This window comes from Oryctolagus cuniculus, chromosome 16 (assembly GCF_051225735.1).
Source record: "Oryctolagus cuniculus isolate XC-2025 breed Fujian yellow rabbit chromosome 16, ASM5122573v1, whole genome shotgun sequence".
Classification (NCBI taxonomy): domain Eukaryota; kingdom Metazoa; phylum Chordata; class Mammalia; order Lagomorpha; family Leporidae; genus Oryctolagus; species Oryctolagus cuniculus.
Window position 1 is genome coordinate 8,844,083 of NC_142882.1, and position 19,200 is coordinate 8,863,282.

General features: G+C 67.6%; 4 protein-coding genes across 7 annotated transcripts; 3 read left to right on the top strand and 1 right to left on the bottom strand.

Moving 5' to 3' along the window:
- The first annotated feature begins 1,322 nt into the window (after positions 1–1,322).
- Positions 1,323–10,137, top strand: MAP2K7 (mitogen-activated protein kinase kinase 7). Of its 2 annotated transcripts, XM_008249150.5 has the most exons (12): positions 1,323–1,692; positions 3,279–3,326; positions 5,924–6,065; positions 6,164–6,230; positions 6,348–6,461; positions 6,542–6,661; positions 6,742–6,849; positions 6,940–7,119; positions 7,208–7,288; positions 7,396–7,538; positions 7,933–7,978; positions 8,080–10,137. In XM_008249150.5, exons 1-12 carry the CDS (start codon positions 1,569–1,571, stop codon positions 8,212–8,214), a joined length of 1,308 nt encoding a protein of 435 aa, XP_008247372.1. In that variant the 5' UTR covers positions 1,323–1,568; the 3' UTR covers positions 8,215–10,137. The 2 variants fall into 2 exon arrangements, with proteins under 2 accessions (XP_008247372.1, XP_008247373.1); XM_008249151.5 differs by lacking the exon at positions 3,279–3,326.
- A 144-nt stretch (positions 10,138–10,281) lies between these two features.
- Positions 10,282–14,473, top strand: TGFBR3L (transforming growth factor beta receptor 3 like). Its single transcript, XM_089315453.1, has 7 exons — positions 10,282–10,497; positions 11,290–11,426; positions 11,511–11,840; positions 12,254–12,368; positions 12,456–12,614; positions 12,784–12,856; positions 13,275–14,473. Exons 1-6 carry the CDS (start codon positions 10,428–10,430, stop codon positions 12,849–12,851), a joined length of 879 nt encoding a protein of 292 aa, XP_089171579.1. The 5' UTR covers positions 10,282–10,427; the 3' UTR covers positions 12,852–12,856; positions 13,275–14,473.
- SNAPC2 (small nuclear RNA activating complex polypeptide 2) lies at positions 13,953–16,429 on the top strand. The gene is made up of 5 exons (XM_002722007.6): positions 13,953–14,444; positions 14,931–15,050; positions 15,135–15,203; positions 15,362–15,656; positions 15,746–16,429. The coding sequence occupies exons 1-5, from the start codon at positions 13,953–13,955 to the stop codon at positions 16,081–16,083; spliced, it is 1,314 nt and encodes a 437-aa protein (XP_002722053.2). The 3' UTR covers positions 16,084–16,429.
- A 1,010-nt stretch (positions 16,430–17,439) lies between these two features.
- On the bottom strand, positions 17,440–19,187 carry CTXN1 (cortexin 1). 3 transcript variants are annotated; one of them, XM_089315454.1, is made up of 2 exons: positions 18,851–19,187; positions 17,440–18,403 (listed from the first exon to the last, which is right to left on the bottom strand). In XM_089315454.1, exon 2 carries the CDS (start codon positions 18,381–18,383, stop codon positions 18,135–18,137), a length of 249 nt encoding a protein of 82 aa, XP_089171580.1. In that variant the 5' UTR covers positions 18,384–18,403; positions 18,851–19,187; the 3' UTR covers positions 17,440–18,134. The 3 variants fall into 3 exon arrangements, with proteins under 3 accessions (XP_089171580.1, XP_069923639.1, XP_069923638.1); XM_070067538.2 differs by having other exon boundaries at positions 18,823–19,170; XM_070067537.2 differs by having other exon boundaries at positions 18,835–19,037.
- Positions 19,188–19,200: the final 13 nt, after the last annotated feature.

A 19,200-nucleotide genomic window follows, 5' to 3' on the forward strand; every position in this document is an offset into this window, starting at 1 on the left:
AGTTGGAAGACCCTGGCAGTGGGTCGGGGTTGGGGGTAGTCTTCTGCCCTGCTCTTTTCAGGAAAATCGTCTTCTTCGGCCTTCCATTTCTTTATTTTTTTTTCTTTTTCTTTTTAAAATATTTATTTATTTGAAAGGCAGAGTTACGGAGAGACAGAGGCAGAGAGAGAGAGAGAGAGAGAGGTCTTCCATCCACTGGTTCACTCCCTAGATAGCCACAACAGCTGGAGCTGAGCCAATCAGAAGCCAGGAGCCAGGAGCTTCTTCTGGGTCTCCCACAAGGGTGCAGGAGCCCATGGACTTGAACCATCTTCCACTGCTTTCCCAGGCCATAGCAGAGAGCTGGATAGGAAGTGGTGCAGCCGGGACTCGAACCGTTGCCCATATGGGATGCCAGCACTACAGGCAGCGGCTTTACCTGCTATACCACAGCGCTGGCCCCTCAGCCTCCCGTTTCATCCTCTGAACTCCACACTGCGGGTGTCTTCTCCACCAGAGGAGCCCGCACAAGGTTTCCGGGCCCACTGTAAGGTGTTCCCGCCTTGGACCTGGAGTGGGCAGGGCACATGGCACAGCCTGCCTGGCCCTGGTCGCCTGGGGTTGCCCACCTGCTGACTAAGCCTCCTCCTCACACCTCAAAGGGACCAGGGTTCCTGAGAGGTACATTTCCCCAGCACCTTTCAGACCATGAAGGAGCTGTCAAGGCCGGGGGTGGGCACCTGTTGTCAGGCCCTATTCGACCCTTGCATTCCCTGGGCGGGGCAGGTGCAGGGGACGTCTTCTCCCTAACCCTGCACTCGTGGGTTTGGCCAGGAGCTCTGGTCTTGACCTTGGTCCCCTCGTAGAGGTCAGAGGTCACGCAGCTGCATTCCCAGGGATACCCCCCCGCCGCCGCCTTGGCCAACCCTGAACTTTCTGGGGACTGGCTGGAAATTGAAAGCGCTTCCCACAGTGCCTAATTATGGTGAGGAGACAGCACCGCGCGGCTACCAAAGGCCAGCTAGCAATTAAAGGGATTCTAATGAAGCACTGTCCGAGGCGACAAAGGCAGTTCTGAGAGGGCGTGGCGGACCGAGACCCAAGCAGGAAGAGCCACGAGGTTGAGGGTGCACCGCCGCGGGAGACCACATCGGACCGCAGCAGATAAACCAGGCGTCAGGGGTGCGCACGCGCAGCAGAAGTCACGCCGCGTGACCACCGTTTGCCTGCGCCGTCCTCGCCCTGTGCGCATGCGTGCCGCTTTCCCCGCCCACCACTCTGAAGAACCACGGGTTTCCAGGATGCGCCTCTCCCCAGAGCAGTCCGGTGTTCGCGCATGCGCACCACGGTGATTGCGGGGTTGCACGTTGCCAGCCGCGAGCTCTAGGTGGCGTCATCCTTCGGGCTGGGGCGAAGCGCGCACGCGCGGAGGGTCTCACGCGGGAAGGGCGGGTGCGCCCCGCGGGCATGCGCCAGGCAGGGCGAGACGGCGGCTCGGCGGGGTCATCCGGGCGCAGGCGCAGTGCGGTGTTTGTCTGCCGGACTGACGGGCGGCCGGGCGGTGCGCGGCGGCGGCGGCGGCGGGGAAGATGGCGGCGTCCTCCCTGGAGCAGAAGCTGTCCCGCCTGGAAGCAAAGCTGAAGCAGGAGAACCGCGAGGCCCGGCGGAGGATCGACCTCAACCTGGATATCAGCCCCCAGCGGCCCAGGCCCAGTAAGCACGGCGGCGTGGGGGAGGGGGCGGGCGGGGCGGGGCGCGCGCCGCGGGAGGCTCCGCCCCCGCCGCAGGCCCCGCCCCCGCTTCCGGGGCGCCAGCGCTCCTCCTCTTCGCCCTCCTGCTATCGACTCGCGCTGGGAGAGGGTCACGGTGACCCGGGGGAGGGGAGCCCTCCGCCGGCCCGAGAGCCCCCACTCTCTGGGCGCGGAAGCCTCGGCAGCCCGGCTCCGGCAGGACCCCGCACCTGATGACCCGCCCTCTTCGCCGCGGTGCTCGGAGTTTGTCAGCCGCTCCGAGCCGGGCTCCGCGCCGCCGTGACCGCAGCCGGGTGTCCCGCCCCCCGCAAACACGGACACCTCCCCTTGGGGCTCAGGCATGACAGAGGGAGCCCCGCTTCCCCTGGCTTGGCAGCTTGTCATCGGGTTCAGCGGATGAGCCACTGGCCCGCGCACGCCTGGGCTGGGGACACCCGAGGTCACATAAAATCCTCCTCCCCGGCGTGTAATTCTGAAGGCTCTCCCATTTGCTCTCTGTGCGACCGTGTCTGGTGGTCTTTTGTCCACTTGGCACAACCTCGTCGCTGGGCCCGCCCTTGCGCCCTCCTCCCTCCCCCCGCCCGAGACCCTGGGTACTGGTTCCAGCAGCCTGGCAACTCTGTCACCTAGGCTGAAGTCACTGTAGCCCTTCCCCCACACCCACCTGTCCTGGGGACACCTGAGGCCAGTGCGACTCTGGGCGCCCCAGCAGGTGCACACCTCCTATTCTGTCCCATCGCCTCAGTGCCTGCCTCCGTGACATCTTATCCTGGGTCAGCATCTGCCTCCCTCGTCTCCTCCATGCACATCTGGCACCACCACACCCGCTTGTGGCTTGTGTCACAGAACCCCTTCAAGTCCCTGTACCTGGAGGGAGTAGGATTCCCCCTCCCCGCGGAGCCTCTGCCTCTTGGGTCTCTGGACCCAGCAAGATGCCCCCGTTGTGTTCCCCTGTGACCCACAGGAGCCTTTCAGTCTGTCGAGCTCCCTGTCGGGGCACCCTGGGGGCAGGGGAAAAGGACCCCTCACACGCAGGCATTTCGGCCACTCCCTGGTCACGCAGCCGCCCTGCACAGCTTGACTGCACTCCCACATCCAGGATCCACCCCCCATCCTCCCCTCTCTGCCCCGGGTCGGCGTGGACTGCTCCCTGGGGAGTCTGTTGGGAACCCAAGTGCTGGCACTGGACGCAGCCCAGGGCAGGAAGCTCAGCCAAGACAAACAGGGTCCCTGCTGGGGTCCGCAGGGCTGCCCTCCCGGGCCCCAGCGCGGAGGAGACCAGACTGGGTAGGGGGCCCAGGGTTCCTGTCCTGGCCCAGGCCGTCCCCGGAGCAGAGAGGAGCCCCGCAGGTGTCTGTGTCTGTCAGCTCCATCCCGCCCTCCCATCTCTGTTGGTTTCCACCCATCTCTGCAGTTCGGTGCCTCGAGCCTCCCACCCCACCCCTGCTCCTTGTTATGATTTGATTTCTTTTCTTTTGGACAAATCGGTCATTTCTGTTGTGATTTATCGTGGTGTTGTTTTTTTTTCTTCCTTTTCCCCCCATCCAGTTATTGTGATCACTCTAAGCCCTGCTCCTGCCCCGTCCCAACGAGCAGGTACCAGCCTTTTTATCATCGCCGCTTGGACATCTGCACCATCAACCTAACCGCTGCCCGGCTGCAGAATGCCACCCCGTCCCCCTGTGCTGTGTGTGTCCCCGTCTCCTCCTCTCGCGCGCTCTCACTCCACACGGGCGGCCGGCGGCACCCGGCCCTGGCTCTGCGCCTCCCACCTGCCCTCTGCCATTCTCCCTGGGCTCGGGCTCGGGCCCCCTAGAGAAGGCAGTGTGCCGCCTGACGGCACGGGAGCCCATCACCCGCGAGGGCCTGTGTGTGTGTGTGTGTGAGAGAGAGAGAGAGAGAGAGAGAGAGAGAAAGCTGGGCCAGGCAGGCACACACCTCACGAGGCAAGAGGGGGCCCAGTCAGATGCACGTTAGATCCAGCTCGACCATTGGAGCAGCTCCTGTCTCGTCCGCCTGCCTGCCCTGGGCGGCCGTACCTGCTCTGGTCACGGAGGGCACAGCGCTGCACTGACGGGACAGTGCGGCTGCACAGGGCTCTCCTGGTGGGCAGTGAGCTCACTCCCAGCAGGGGAGAAGGTGCTAGCGGGGTGAGGGACTGCACAGGGGCCGGTCAGGGAAGGCTCTGGGGGATGAGGAGTTTGAGCAGGAAACTGAACAGCCTCGCTCAGCCCCTGCACAGGTGCGGGTGTGTTTAGGAGCAGATGGGCCAGTTCTGTGTGCTGTACCGCGCGCGTGTGTGTGTGTGAGAGAGAGAGAGAGAGATCGGGGGCGCTGACACTGTCCGCGTGTGGGCGTGTGTGCCATGCTTGTGTGGCCACGCGGAGGAGACAGGCTGGCTCTGTCCCTGTCTGCATGTGTGTGGGGCGTGTGTGCTTGCGCCTGTGTGGGTGCATGTAGGGCGGGCAGCCGGTCTGTCCATGGCTCTTGTCAACAGGTGTGCCCCCCCCCCCGCATGGCCTCCCACTCTCATTCATTCATTCACTCTCCCTCCCTCCCTCCCTCCCTCCCTCTCCCGTGCCCCGCCCCACTCTCACTCCACCCTCCTGACCTGCTGTGTGGCCATTCCCATCTCTGTGACCTCTCTTCGTAGGGCCTTTGTGTGGCTCCCGCACACCCACACACATTCACTCCCCTGCCCCCTCAGTGGCCCTCAGAGCCCCACTGTGCTCCGGGTTGTGGGGCCAGCAGTCTTCCCTGAGCTTTGGGCAGCCCTCCAAGGGCACCACACACACGGGGAGGCTGGGGCTATGGCGTCTCCCCCGCAGGAGCCCGCGGTGCAGGCAGAAAGGGGCTTGGGCAGCCCCCCGGGCAGGGGGAGAGCGGGCAGGCTCTGAGGAGGAGGGGACCCTCAGGAGCGGGGAGGGCTTGGGCTGTGATGAGGGTGGTGGGAGTGGGCAGGGGAGGTGAGGCCTGCAGGCCAGTTGAGAGCACAGGGCCTGGCCTGGTCCCCAGCTCCCTGGAGCCCTGTGTCCGGCAGACCCTGGTGGGACTGAGCGGTCTTCTCAGCCGACAGGTGGGCGTCCTGTGGCTGGCTGTGATGGGGACCAGGTCAGCGGGCCAGGAGAGGGCCTGGCTGCCAGCACCCCTGCCATGTGGCTCTGCTCCTTGGTCCGTGGGCCCCAGTCTGCAGGAGCTAGCAGGATGGGGGGGGGGGCGAGGCAGGAAGTGAGGGGCTATCTGCTGAGGCTGGGGGAGAGCCAGGCACCCTTGGGAGGCGGGGCCTTGGAGGCCTGGAAGCAGTGCCCTGAGGGGTCAGCGGGTCAGGGCTGCACTGCTCTCCTGGCCCCTGCTGTTCCCCCCAGCTGTTAGCCAGCACAGGGAGACCCCGAGCTCCACAGGGACCTGCTCTGTTCTGGCCCCCGGTCTTGGTTCCTGTCTGTCTGTCTGTCTCCTGCCCTCCCACCTCCTAACGCCAGGTGCCCGCTGCCTGCCCGCTGCCCGCCCCGCCCCCTGCCTGTAGCATGCCCGAGCTGTCCGCATGCAGGCTGCTGGAAAGACCCCAACCTATGCCTGGCCCACTCTCCCACCCCATCCTGCCGGCCTCTGGAGGGCCCGTGCCACCCGGATCCCCTCACCCCAGGACGCAGGCACGGCCGGGGTCCTGCCCCCAGCCCCTCCCCCAGTGGCCCTGGTTGTGCCCTTGATCAGCCTGCTGGCCTGAGAGTGGGGCAGGGCAGCTGAGCTCTCCCCAGGGGTCTGCCTTGCTCTTGTGGGGCTGCCAGGTCCAGGCTTGTCAGCAGCGTAGGGTCCAGGTGGCTCCTGGCAGACATCCGGTCCTTGTGTGGTCAGAGTGCAGGTGCAGTGGCCCTGGGCCTGCCCTGTAGGCGGAGGCCGGAACAGAGGGCCCCCATCAGCCCCCTCATTGCACTGTCGTCATAGACTTTGGGACAAACCCTCAGCCTCCCCTGCCCTCTCCTGCCAGCCTGCTCTTCCCAGGTGTGGGGGCTAGGAGAAGGCCCCCCAAGGATCCCCCCGGGGATAGGGAGGGAGGACCCTGCTCCCCCAGCCAGCAGAGCAGGGACTGGACTGGCCTGGCTGAGGCACACAGGGAAGGGAAGGTGAGAGTCCCCACCCCTTCATCCCGGGGTACCTGACCTCACCCCTGTGCACCCCTGGTTCTCACCCCTCAGCCCTGCAGCTTCCACTGGCCAATGATGGGGGCAGCCGCTCGCCGTCCTCAGAGAGCTCCCCGCAGCACCCCACGCCCCCCGCCCGGCCCCGCCACATGCTGGGGCTGCCGCCCACCCTGTTCACCCCACGCAGTATGGAGAGGTGAGCCGTGGGGGGGGGGCCGGCTCGGGGTGGGGGTGCCAGCTGACTTCAGGTGGGGCAGGACCTCCCCTCACCGGCACCACTCCCTGTTCCCCCAGCATTGAGATTGACCAGAAGCTGCAGGAGATCATGAAGCAGACGGGCTACCTGACCATCGGGGGCCAGGTACTGCCCTGCACCTGCGCCTGTGCCCGGGCCTCCAGGAGGGGGTGGGGGGGCAGGACCCCACTGGGCTGAAGGGAGCAGAGGCCCCCGACCTCCAGCCCTCACTTCCCTCACCAGCGCTACCAGGCGGAAATCAATGACCTGGAGAACCTGGGCGAGATGGGCAGCGGCACCTGCGGCCAGGTGTGGAAGATGCGCTTCCGGAAGACCGGCCACGTCATCGCCGTCAAGGTGAGCGGGCGCCCCTGGCCTGGGCGCGGCCCCAGCGCTGCGCGCTGCGGTGCTGAGGCTCGGTCCCTCCCATCTGGCAGCAAATGCGGCGCTCGGGGAACAAGGAGGAGAACAAGCGCATCCTCATGGACCTGGACGTCGTGCTCAAGAGCCACGACTGCCCCTACATCGTGCAGTGCTTCGGCACCTTCATCACCAACGTGAGCCGCCCCGCCCGCCTGCCCCGCCCCCAGCCCTGCGGGTGGGCTGGCTGACCAGTGCCTGCTTCCCTCCCCCGCAGACGGATGTCTTCATCGCCATGGAGCTCATGGGCACCTGTGCCGAGAAGCTCAAGAAGCGGATGCAGGGCCCCATCCCGGAGCGCATCCTGGGCAAGATGACGGTGGCGGTGAGCCGACAGCGGGCTGGCCCGCCGGTGGGGAGGGCGGCGGCCCCAGGCCCTGCAGCCCTCACAGGCCCCTGCGTGCCCCTGCCGCAGATCGTGAAGGCGCTGTACTACCTGAAGGAGAAGCACGGCGTGATCCACCGCGACGTCAAGCCCTCCAACATCCTGCTGGACGAGCGGGGCCAGATCAAGCTCTGCGACTTCGGCATCAGCGGCCGCCTGGTGGACTCCAAGGCCAAAACGCGGAGTGCCGGCTGCGCCGCCTACATGGCTGTGAGTGGGGTTCACGGGGGTGGGGGGCGGGGGGCCGGGAGAGGCCAGCCCCGCCCCAGGGGTTCATCTTGCCCCTCCCTGCCTGCAGCCTGAGCGCATCGACCCCCCGGACCCCACTAAGCCCGACTACGACATCCGGGCGGACGTGTGGAGCCTGGGCATCTCCTTGGTGAGCGCAGCCCTACCTCCCTCCCCCAGGGCCAGACCTCCTGGGGACGCGGTGGGCGGGTGCATGGGAGCCCAGCCCCTCCCACCCAGCCTCTCGTGCCCCCGCAGGTGGAGCTGGCCACGGGGCAGTTTCCCTACAAGAACTGCAAGACAGACTTCGAGGTCCTCACCAAAGTCTTGCAGGAGGAGCCCCCACTCCTGCCGGGCCACATGGGCTTCTCGGGGGACTTCCAGTCCTTCGTCAAAGACTGGTGAGGACCCTGCGCGGGGGCGGGAGGGCACGCCCTGATATGGGCGGGGAGCAGCTGCTGGGGAGGCCCAGGCTGGAGCTGGGGCCCTGGGTGCGGCAGACTGGGTTTAGATCCTGCCAAAGCTGGCCCCTTGGACGTCTGGCAAGGTGACCCTGCAGGAGGCTGCCAAGCAACCCCAGGCCACGCCCATCCTCCCTGGGGAGCTCCGCCCACCCTGCTGTGGAGCATCATGCCTGTCACACTGTGCTGGGCCAGGGCACTTCAGGGACGCGCTGCTGGCCAGGTCCCAGCCTCTGGACAGACTGGAAGGACCCCCACTCACAGCGGGAGCTGAGCCAGGAGGAGCCAGGCCCCCTCTGGGCTCTCACCTGCCTCCTCCCCCCTCTCCCTGCAGCCTTACTAAAGACCACAGGAAGAGACCAAAGTATAATAAGCTACTTGTAAGTACCCGACCCCTGGCAGCCCTCCCCTGCCGTTCCGCAAGCCGCCTCGTGCCCTGTGGGGAAGGCCCTGTCCTAAACCCTGCCCCTCGCACCTGCAGGAACACAGCTTCATCAAGCGCTACGAGACACTTGAGGTGGACGTGGCGTCCTGGTTCAAGGACGTCATGGCGAAGACTGAGTCGCCGCGGACTAGCGGAGTCCTGAGCCAGCACCACCTGCCCTTCTTCAGGTAGCCGCGTGGCAGCGGCTAGCCCCCAGGGGCCAGGGGCATGGCCACCGGCCCCCCTCCCCACCCGGCCACCCAGCTGCCTGCCAGGGGAGACCTGGGACCTGGACGGCCGCGAGGGCTGAGGACAGACAGTGGGGGGCGCTCGCCCACCCCCTCGCTCCCTGCCCACCAGCCGTGGACAGACAGGCCCACCAGCCCCCAACCCCTCCCGCTCCGGGCCGTGCCGTCCGCCGACAGACACTGTGAACGGAAGACAGCAGGCCGCGAGCAGACTCGCTATTTATTCAGTCGTAACCTCCGGCTGGGGCCCCGCACCCCCCAGGGCGAGGCACCCCCTCCGCCCCTCCCCACGCACCTGCTCCTCCGCGCCTCCTCCCGCCGCCTCCCTCTCTACCTCTCTGCCCCCAGGACTTCCCGCTGCCTCCCGCCCTGCCTCTGTCCTGGCCCAGGACGGCCCTGTGGGTGTTGTGACTGCAGCCGCCCCCGGGCTGGCTTCTGCCCCCCTTTCTCTCTCTCTCTCTCTCTCTCTCTGTCTCTCTCTGTCTCTCTTTGATCTCAGGGGGTCCTTTTTGGAGTTTATTGTATTTTATTGTACTTGGTGGGGCGTTTGGGGGAGGGGGAGGAGAGCTTGTCCTCGTGGGGTTTGTGGGTACCTTCAGAAATTTTACCAAAGTCAGGTTTAGCTGCTTGTGAGGGGCGGCCCAGGGAGCGGGGCTGGGCCACCGTTGCTCCTCAGGCCTGGTCTGGGCCAGACAGGCCCACAGGTGGGCTCCGGGGGCTCCTCCCCCAGGGCTGGAGTTGGGCTGGAGTTGGCCGAGGCTCGGGGTGAGCTGAGCTCAGGAGGTGTGGGGGAGCCGGGATGCAGGCCGCCCTGGCCGCTCAGGACGGCCTGCAGGAAAGGTGGGCGCAGGGTGTGGTGGGAGTGACAGGGAGGTGCTTGGAGGGACTCAGAGACAGGGGCGGGGGCTGTGGGCTGAAGGAGGGGCCTGGAGGGAGTCAGGAGTTGAGGGCAAAGGGAGTGAATGTGGGGGTTTGCGCAAGTGAGACAGGTGCGGGCGCCCGGGAGGCCTGGCGGAGGGATGGGGACCTGCAGTGGCTCCCCGGCAGTAATGCCCCCACTCACCCCGAGCCACGGTCCCCAGCACACCCTGGAGCTGGTCCCTGGGAGCCGGCTGCACAGGCCAGAGCAGGGGGGTGTCCTTGGTGGTGATGCATGTGAATCAGGCGGGCGAGGAAACAGGAAAACCCCGCGGAACCACAGACAAAACCCAAGCTGCACCAAAGCGAGGAGCCCCGCTGGATCTGGGGGGAGCAGCTAGGCTCAGGCCCACAGCGGCCCCTTCCCCGACTCCCGTTACGATATCCACGAGATGCTGCATGTGTACAATGTAGTAGATGTCACCGCCTCCCTGCCCCCACCCCGGAGGCAGGGCCACCCTCTCCCATCCCGGGCCCCTTTGTGAGGGACCCCTGGTGGGGAGCCCACAGGCCTGGCCCTGCCTGCCCGGCTGAGCCCAGCCCCAGGGCCTTTGCTGGTATCTGGGAGGTCGCTGGGGCTGGGGCATGGGGACACGGCTCAGGCGAAGGCTGGGCTGCCTGGTTTTATTTTTATTTAACTTTATTTTCTGTTGTGTGTGTGTCTGCCCGGCCCTTCCCCTTCAGTGTTACGTGGGAGCCCTGGGGGAGTCTCTCCTACCTCCCTGCCTCCCCCAAGACCTCCCCCTCGGTCACCAGCCACCCCTCTGGACCAGACAGAGGGCGGACGGGGCAGGCAGGGGCTGGGGTGGTGTGGCCAAGCCCACCGGCCCACAGACCCCCTCTCAGGCCGCCAGTATTGTCCCGTCCCTTTTTAAAAACGAAATGCCCTTGTTTGTAAATCCTTAGAGCTTGAGAATAAACCACCCCCCCACACCTTTTCCTCCGCGGAGTCTGGCGTGTGTGTCTTGTCATGACCAGCGGGGAGCCGGCCTGGTGCCCACGGAGGAAACTGAGGCAGAGCTGAGGGCGGGCTGAGCAGCCAGTCAGGTGGCTGCTGGCAAGGGACCCCAGCCACTCCAGCAGGCTCAGGTCGTGCTGGGCGGCAACCTTTAATCCCACAGGCCTTGGGAGCCGGCTCTGATGTCAGCCCCTTAGGCCGCCACCCCCGCTCCCCACCTTCTCGGTGGCCACCCAGCCAAGGACAGAGCCGCCTGTGCTGGCGACCTCAGCGGGGGCAGCATGCTGGGCCCTGTGCTCCTGCTCTTGGTCTTGCTGCCTCGGGCCTGCCTCTCGCCCAGCGGGCCACCCGGTACGTACAGCTGGGGGACCCTGGGCCCATCATTCTCCCGCCATCCCTGCCCCGCATGACCACGAGTCCCCCCCGCCTCAGGGGTCCCATCCATTCGGGCTGGCATCCCCCAAGTGCCAGCGGCCACTGTGATGGTGGGGGAATGGTTTGGGCGATAGTCGTGGGGCGGTCCATAGGGCTCGGAGCCCCTGCGCACCGGGACCTCAATGAGCGCTTCCAAAGGAGGCAGGCATGCGTCTGCGCATGGGCGTGCTCACGCCCGTCTGTCGCAGAGGGGAGACCCCCCCCCGCCCCAGCCTCTATTGCCTTCTGCCTTCGGCCTGGGAATGTGGAGCTGGGCAAATGGGGAGCCCACCCGCTGAAGGGCCGCGGCTGTTTCCGTGGGCCCCTGGCTTCCCGCCGTCCCTGCGGGTGCCAGCACCTGACTCCCCGACAAAGGGGAGCAGCCTTCACACAGTGCGACGCACCTGCAGGCGCTTCCAAAGCCCTTGTGCACCCGGAATTCCCTCGCCCACCTTGCAGATAGAAGGGGGCAGGGGAGACTTCCCCAGACACGCCCAGAGCGCTGACCCCGGCGGCCTCAGCTGCTGGGCCGAGCCGTCCCCGGGGGGCTCATCAGACGGCCCCCTGCGGAGGACGCAGCGTGACGCGAACCAGGTGAAGCCGCTCCCAGGACCGTATCCCTTCCCCAGGGGAGGCGACGGGGGCGAGGAGGTCGGGTCGTTTTACCCAGAGCCCGAGGGGCAGCTCGACCTCTCCCCCGTGTGTGCCGCCCTCCCTGATCTCCACCAGCGCCCCCGTTCCCTGCGGCGCCCGGGCCCTGGCTGCGCAGACCCCTGTTCAGTCTGGAGCTGTCGGACGCCGAGGACGCCTTCCCGCGGCGCGCGGGGCCGCTCGAGGTCCCCGCCGACAGCCGCGTGTTCGTGCAGGTGCGGATACCCGGAGGCCCCCAAGGGCAGCAGGGCGCAAGTGGGGCTCGGCCACCCTGATGGGATGGCGCCTCCGTCCCCCAGGCGGCCCTGGCCCGTCCCTCCCCGCGCTGGAACCTGGCCCTGCACCGTTGCTCGGTGACGCCGTCCTCGCGCCCGGCCCTGGGGCCCGCCCTGGTGCTGCTGCGCGGAGGCTGCCCCGCCGACGCCTCGGTAGCCTTCCCGCCACCGCCGCCGCCGCCGCCGCACGCCGGCGCCACAAGCCCCGTACGCTTCAGCTTCCGCCTGCGCCCGGTCTTCAACGCCTCGGTGCAGTTCCTGCACTGCCAGCTGAGCCGCTGTCGCCGCCTCCGGGGAGTCCGCCCGGCGCCTGCACCGCTGACGCAGCCGCCACCACCGCCACCGCCATCGCGGGTGCGCGAGCGCGGAGACGGGAATCGGGACGCCAGGAGCCCCTTGCGCCGCGAATGGGGGCTCCAGCGCATCTCTGGAAGCTGAAAGAGGCTCTTGCGGGCTGGGGAGCTGGGGTTCCTGGAGGCTGTGGGAGGTCTGGGGGCGGGAATACCGTGGGGGCTAGGTCGCTGTCCCCCCGGGGCTGGGCACCTGATGCTGTTTCCCAGGTTAGGTGCCGAGAGTCGGATGGGAGCTTGTCGTTGAGGGGCTGACATCTGGGGGTCTTCTGTGGACTCCGGCCCCAAGGGGCCGGATTGCCAGACTCCCAGTGGTGGCCTCTTGGCTCTGGGGGAGAGCTGGACGCTCAGGTCTCTCGGGAGTCCTGGACAGCAGACCCAGGATACCGGGGCCCTCATGTCCCCGTCTCCCCTCAGTGTCTGCCTCAGGATGCGGCGTGCGCGGGCGCCGGCGAGAACCTCGGCGCCGACAGCCCCCACCTGCACACGCTCACGCAGCCCATCGTGGTCACGGTGCCGCGGCCGCCCCCCAGTGAGCGAGCAGGGAGGGGGTGGTCCTGGGGGACGTGGGAAGGACATCTGCAACCGGGGCCGGCTCTCAGTTTTGCACTCCTCATAGGGCCGCCCAAGAGCATTCCGGGCAGGGCCGTGCGCCCGGAGCCGCCCGCGTCTGCCCCCGCAGCCCTAGAGCCCGCGCCGGTGGTGGCGCTGGTGCTGGCGGCCTTCGTGCTGGGCGCCGCGCTGGCCGCTGGGCTTGGCCTCGTCTGCGCGCACTCAGGTACGGGTCCCCGCCCTGCTGGGACCACCGCGGGTGCCCTAGGCTACTCCTGCGTATCTGGCGCTCCAAGAGCCCAGCGGGCGGAGCCGGGCCACCTGCAGGCTCGCCTCCGCCGCAGCCTCCAGGGGGCGCCCGTACCCTCCCACCGTAGCCTGCTCCCCTCTTGCAGCGCCGCCGCCCGCAGGCCCGCCCGCAAGAGCCCTGCCCAGCGCTCCCCAAGCCAGGAGACCCCAGTGAGGCAGGTGAGGGAGGTGCTTGGGAAGAGAGGAATATTCAGCGCGCTTCCTCCGCTATCGACGCACCGTCCTGAAATGTGTTACGCAGGGGAACCCTCGCTACCGCAAGCAGGCAGATACGATCCTAATGCGTATTTTTAGGGGCGAGAAAATGAGGCGCCCCAGGAAGCGAGGTGATGTGTCCAAGGTCACAGCATAAGGGGCAGCTGGGATTAGAACTCGGGGAGTGGGGCGCCCGCCACGCACTGCAGGCTCTGGCGGGGCAGAAGGGGCCTCAAAACTTGGGAGAGAATTCGGGGTTCAGAGCCAGGTGCCGCTTTCACCCCGGCACACAGACTCGCGGAGGAGGCCAGGCGGTCTGCGGGAAGGCAGGTGGCCTGCCCAGCGTCCCGACACTCACTCACCTACGGCCGCCTGTCCCCAGGCGTGGCGCGCTCCCAGCGGGGTCCGGAGAGCCACCCAGGCCCGCCAGGATATGAACCAGCCGTCCCAGACCCCGGACCCGAGGGCACCACGACTTCGGCGCTTCTCCCCCGCTCCCCTCCCACCTGAGCTCAAAGTAAACCTGTGGACTGCCCGGCTGAGTTCTGGAGACGTCAGTGAGGGTCCCTGACGCGGGAGGCCGAAAGGGGTGGCGCAAGGGGGTCAGGACTGGAAGGCGGGGCTCATACGCCCACGTCCAGGGGGGCACAGATGTGTCCGGGGAGACCCAAGAGCGTTTGACCTCAAACACAAAGCGACACCCAGCCGCAGCAGCTTAGCCCCACCCCCACCCCTGCACCTGCCCACCTGTTTCTCCGCTTGTCCACGCCCCCCGGCCCTGCCCCCGCTTCCGACTTCAGCCTCCTCGCTGGGGTGGACTCCCTCCTTAGATTGTCCTTATAGGTTTTTGTTTATTTCACTTGAGAGAGTACGCCCCCACCTGTTGGTTCACTCTCCAAATGCTCACAATGGCTAGGGCTGGGCCAGGCGGAAGCCAGGACCCATAAACTCCATCCGGGTCCCACGTGGGTGGCAGGGCCCCAAGCGCTGGAGCCAGCACCAGGGTGCAGACTAACAGGGAGCCGGAGCCGGGACTCAAACCCGGGCCTTGGGATGTGAGATGCAGGGGTCCCGACCGCTATGCCGAGAGCTCCCCATGCATGAGCAAGAGGGGGGCTCCTCGCCCCAGTTCCCAGAAGAGCAAACAGAGCTTCCGTCCGTGAAGGGCCCGTGTTCGTTCCCGCTCCAGCTTCGGAGCCAGCCTCCCTGCCACAAGGGAAGTGGCGGTTCCCCGCGGCCCCTTAAGGCGGGGCCACGCCCCCATTTACTTCCGCCTTCGCGCGGCGCTTTTCTGACCTCAGCGGCCACCGTAGCCCCGCCCCCTCCCAGGGCCGCGGCCCTCCACGCGCAGACGAGCTCTCTGACCGGCATGAAGCCACCGGCGCGGCGGCGAGCGACCCCCGCGCGCTACGTGGAGGAAGTGACGGGACCCCAGGCCTGGAGTCCCCGCGAGAAACGGCAGCTGCTGCAACTGCTGCAGGCGCGGCACGGCCAGCCGGAGCCAGACGCTGCCGAGCTGGCCCAGGAGCTGCAGAGTCGGAGCGAGACTGAAGTGAGATGCGGCCCCGCAACGAGGGCGACGCGGGGGGCGGGGCCCCGAGCGTGAGCCCCGGCGGGGGCGGGGCTTGATAGGCGCGGGGGCGGGGCTTGGGCTGGAAGAACCTGAGCATCAGGCTCTGGCGAGACACGAGGCTGAGGGGCGGGGTGAACTCAGATGTTGTGGATGGAGGCCGCTGATGGGGCGAGAGGCACAGCTGGACCGAGTGGGATGGAGTCAGGAGATGGGATGGAGCACTGAGCCGTCGGGCGGGGCCCTGGCTGCGGGGAGGAGCCAGACGGGCCTGGGCCTTGACCTCCTCCTTGGATAGCTGGTCGTATTTTGGGGTCTTGGCTTGGGGCCGGGCAGTGTCAGGGTGACCCTTGATGCCAGGGTAGTGGACAGCCGGGGAGCAGCTGCCGACCCTGGGTCAGGCCAGGCAGCGGGCTTTGGCCTGAACTTCTAGAAGGCCCATCGTGCATCCCACCCCCTTCTCCCCAGATCCGGAACTTCCTCCAGAAGCTCAAGGCCCGTGTGGTCCGGGAGGCTATTCAGAGGGTGCATCCAGATGGCCCACAGGGAGCACGGCGGCGGGAGGCCCAGCCCCCTGCCCCCATAGAGGTGAGGCAGGTGGTCCCTGGGAGCGGAGTGGGACTTGGGATGTGGAGTCACGTGCGCTGACCCCGTACCTCTGGGTGCACGCAGGTGTGGATGGATCTAGCGGAGAGGGTCACGGGCCCGCTGGAGGGAGCCCTGACCACAGCCTTCTCACAGGTACTGCACCCCCCAGGCAGGGCGGGGGCGTCCCGGCGTCCGAGTAAGAGTTCTGTGGTCCCCCTCCCCCAGGTCCATGGCCGTGAGGCCATCTCCTGGCTCCCAGGGAGGAGTTGGTGAGGCCAGGCGGACAGGACATGCCCCTCTCTGTCTGCCAGGCACTCACCATCGCCACCACGGAACCCACCAACCTCCTGCACTCCAGGCCCGCCAAGCCCACGCAGGCACGTGCAAAGCCGCTGCTGCTGAGCGCCCCCGGAGGGCCGCAGGACCCCGCCCCGGAGGTGCCTGGCCCCGCCCCTGAAACATCTGGCCCCGCCCCCGAGGCCCCTTCCAAATCCTCTTCTGGCCCCTCCCTGGCTGAGGGAGACTTCCCCGTGGACTTCGAGAAGATTTACAAGTACCTGGCCTCCTTCTCCCGCGGTGGCCAGGCTCCTGAGCTCTCGGCTACCGGTGAGAAGACGGAAAGCGAGGGGTTGGGGCGGGGTGCAGCAGGAGACCCCCACCCTCCCCTCATGCTCCCCATCTCCCTGCATCACCAGAGTCGGCCGTGGTCCTGGACCTGCTCCTGTCCCTCCCTGAGGAGCTGTCGCGCCTGCCCTGCGTCGCCCTGGCTGAGCACATGGCCCAAATGTACAATCGCCTGACGGCCCCCGAGCCCAGCCTGGCTGAGGGGGGCCCTGCCGGGGAGAGCCCTCCCGGGGAGAGCCCTGCCGAGGCGGGAGGAGAGGCAGGCAGGGGCCAGGCCAGCTCCCAGGGCCCCGAGGGCACTGGGCCCAGCGACCTGAGGTCCACCTGGCAGGCAGCTGGCATCTGCCCCCTTAACCCATTCGTGGTGCCCCTGGAGCTCTTGGGCCGGGTGGCCAGCCCTGCAAGGTGAAGCCCACGCCTGACCTCCTGGGCGGAGCCGCCGTCCTGCCCAGCTAGCGCTGGGCCGCGGGAGGACCCTGGGGTGCCAGGTCCCAACCACAGTGCTCAGCCAGTGGGCGAGTCTGCAGGGCGCTGCACACAACAGGGTCTCAGGAATGGAACCACAGCCGTGCGGAACTCCCGTGGGGACGCTGGCCTGCTGCCCCGGTGTGCCTTGTTCTCTGCTGGGGGCCGTCACAGGCACCGGACACACCGTGCACCTGCGACCTGCCATTGTCCGGGTTTCGTCACACTCTGACCCCCCACTCCTCACCCCTTCTTGTGACTCAATAAAGTGCCCGCCAGCCTGCCTCGCTCTTCTTGGGGTCCTGAAGTGTCAGAGCTTGTGTGTGTGTCCAGGGTGGGGTGCAGGGAGGGCCCAGGGCCCAGCAAAGGCTCCCTGCCTGGGGTGACCTTGGTGACTGCGAGGAGGTGGCTCTTTGACAAGCGTGGATGAAAAGGGCTGAGGCAAGACTCGTGGCGACAGGTGTGAGGGACAGGTTTCCAGAGCCGGGCAGTGTCCTATGGTGACAGATGGCAGGGGGAGAAGCCAGCAGAGGGCCAGGGCAGCCACATGGGTGCAGCAAGGTCTCCCACAGAGGCCCACGGCTGGGTTTGGATGGGCTCAGCGCTTCCACAACCGCTAGACAAAAAGGGAAGTGGAGGCAGAGCTGGTGGGGAGGGAGGTTCTGGAGCCGGGGCAGGGGGTTGTTGGGCTCCACCTGCCCTGAGGGTGCAGTCACAGGTGGACCTGGGAGAGCCAGCCTCTCACCGGGGTACCAGGTGTGTCCCTGAGCCCAGCCAGCCGGCTGAGCGCAGTAAATTTTCAGTTCTGGGAGCCGAGTGCGCACAGCCTTCCTTTTATAGAAACGCTCGTTTCTCCCCCTACACACGCTGCACACAGCTCCCCGGGGCCCGCAACACATCTCCCCCACGAGGGCGCTGGAGCAGAGCCAGCCGCGCTATTCCGCGGTCAACGCCCCCGGGGAGCCTGGCCTACTCACGCAGCCTCAGTGGGCAGGAAGGAGAGAGGACGCCCAGGAGATGGGAGGCTGCAGGCTGGGTTCTCGGAGAGACCCTCCAGAGTCTTGGGGGCCAGGGAAAGAAATCCGGGGGGGGCCCTGATTACGCCTGGAGCTGGGGAGATCAAGATGGTTACATGCCGGGCTCCTCCGGGCAGAGCTGGCAAAGGTGTGGGTCTGGGTGCTTGCCAGACCCAGCATCCCCTCCCACCCCCGTCCCCTTTCTGTGCCCACTCTACAGGTTCCTTCTCAAAGCCCAAGAGCAAGCAGGCTACGAACAGGAGGTGCTAACTCGGCACACGCAGTAAGCGTTCGATCGTAGCTTTTATTGTCATCATCGCTCAGAGGCAGGAAGAGTGAAAAGGTGTTGGGGTCCGGCAGGAGGTCCAGGGGGAGGTGGGCACGCTGACCTGTCCCGGGGCCCAGGCGGGAGGGGCGGGGAGGGGCGGGAATGAGCCTGCTCGCTCTGGAAGGCGCCAGGCATCCTGGATTCGGCAGCCGCCGTTCCGGGAGCCGGCTCTGGGGCAGGCTGTGCTGGACACATGGGTATGCAGCGTCCACGCCGCGGGCCTAGACAGCCTGTGCAGCAGGGCTGGAGCGCAAGGAAGGGCTCAACACTCAATCGAGGTGGAACTGGGGATAGCCAGACAACGGGGGCGGGGGGAGAGGAGACAGGGGAGTCCCCGCCTCCGGGAACAGGTGTGACACTCGGACCCGAAGGAGGAACTAGAGCAGAGCTACTTACACGCTGGGGTGGGGGAGGAGTTGGCGCGGGGTCGTCCTCCTGCCCAGCCTTCGCGGTCACCCGGGCCAGCCAGGCGGGTGATTGTGGAGAAAGGGCAGGGGCAGCGCGGAGCAAGGCACAGGTGGGGCTCCAGCCAGGCCAGAAGGGGAGATGGGCGAGGTCGGGAGGGGGAGGGGCTGCAGTTTCTCCACGCCCTCCCCCCTCCCTCCCACCACGCGCTGGGGGCTCCAGGCCAGGGTCCCGGGCGCCGCTGCCTCACACCAGCGCGTAGTCGAACTGCCCGCGCTCGAGCGCCTCCTTGTGGTCGGTCCAGGACGAGGCGGGCATGCGGCTGTAGGGGTCGAGCAGGATGCGCACACAGCGCACCATCAGCAGCACCAGCACCACGAGCAGGCAGAGCACGAAGGCGAACACCGTGCGCTGCTCCGCGTCCAGGCCCGCGCCCACAGGGGGCCCCGTGGACGGCGGCAGCGGCTCGGGCGACAGCGTCCACGTCGCGCTCATGGCTCACATCGCCGCGCGACCTGCGGAGGAGTGGGCCCGCCCGGGGTGCGGGAATGAGGCTGCGCCCCCCCCCGCCTCCGTGTCGCCCCCTTCCCGCCGCCGCCGATCACTGACGGTGCCCCGCAACATCACCCCCCCCCCCCCGCCGCCCGCACCTCAGCCCCGGGGCTACGCCCATGCCCGGCCGGCGCGCTCGCCTCCAGCGACACCCGGGGACCCAACTCCGGCCGTGCGCGCAGGTGGGGCGCTAAGAGCGGGGACACGGAACCCCGACCGGTCCGGCCCGCGCACAACAGGTGCGAACGCGCGGCCTGCGTTCCCGGGCGGCGCGGCGGTGCCAAGCCCCCACTGTCCCCACCTCGCTCTCTTTGTTCTTGGCGGCCTGAGACCCCATCCCCCACCGCCGCCGCCGCCGCCCCCGCCCCGGCGCGCCCCTCACCCTAGCCTCAACCTGGACGAGGACGGACCGCCCGGCGGCCGCGCTCTCTCCCGGGACCCGCGCAGGCTCCGCTCACGACCTCACCCCGGCGACAGCGGCGGCGGCGGCGGCCCCGGCTCAGCCCACCCCACCCGCCCCTGGAGCGGCGGAGATAGAGGCAGGCGAGGCGCGCGCGAGCCGGGCCGCCGCGGCTGTTCCCATGGCGACGGGGGCGGGGCCGACGCGAGGGCGGGGCCGCGAAGGCAGTGCGGGGAGCTGCGCGCCCCAGCCTGCAGGAGCCCAGGGAGCACCCAGGAGCCTTGGAGCCCACGAGCACCCAGGACTTCACCGGGGGGCGCCGCTCCCCATCCTCTGGGAACCCTTGCTGGACCTCAGTGC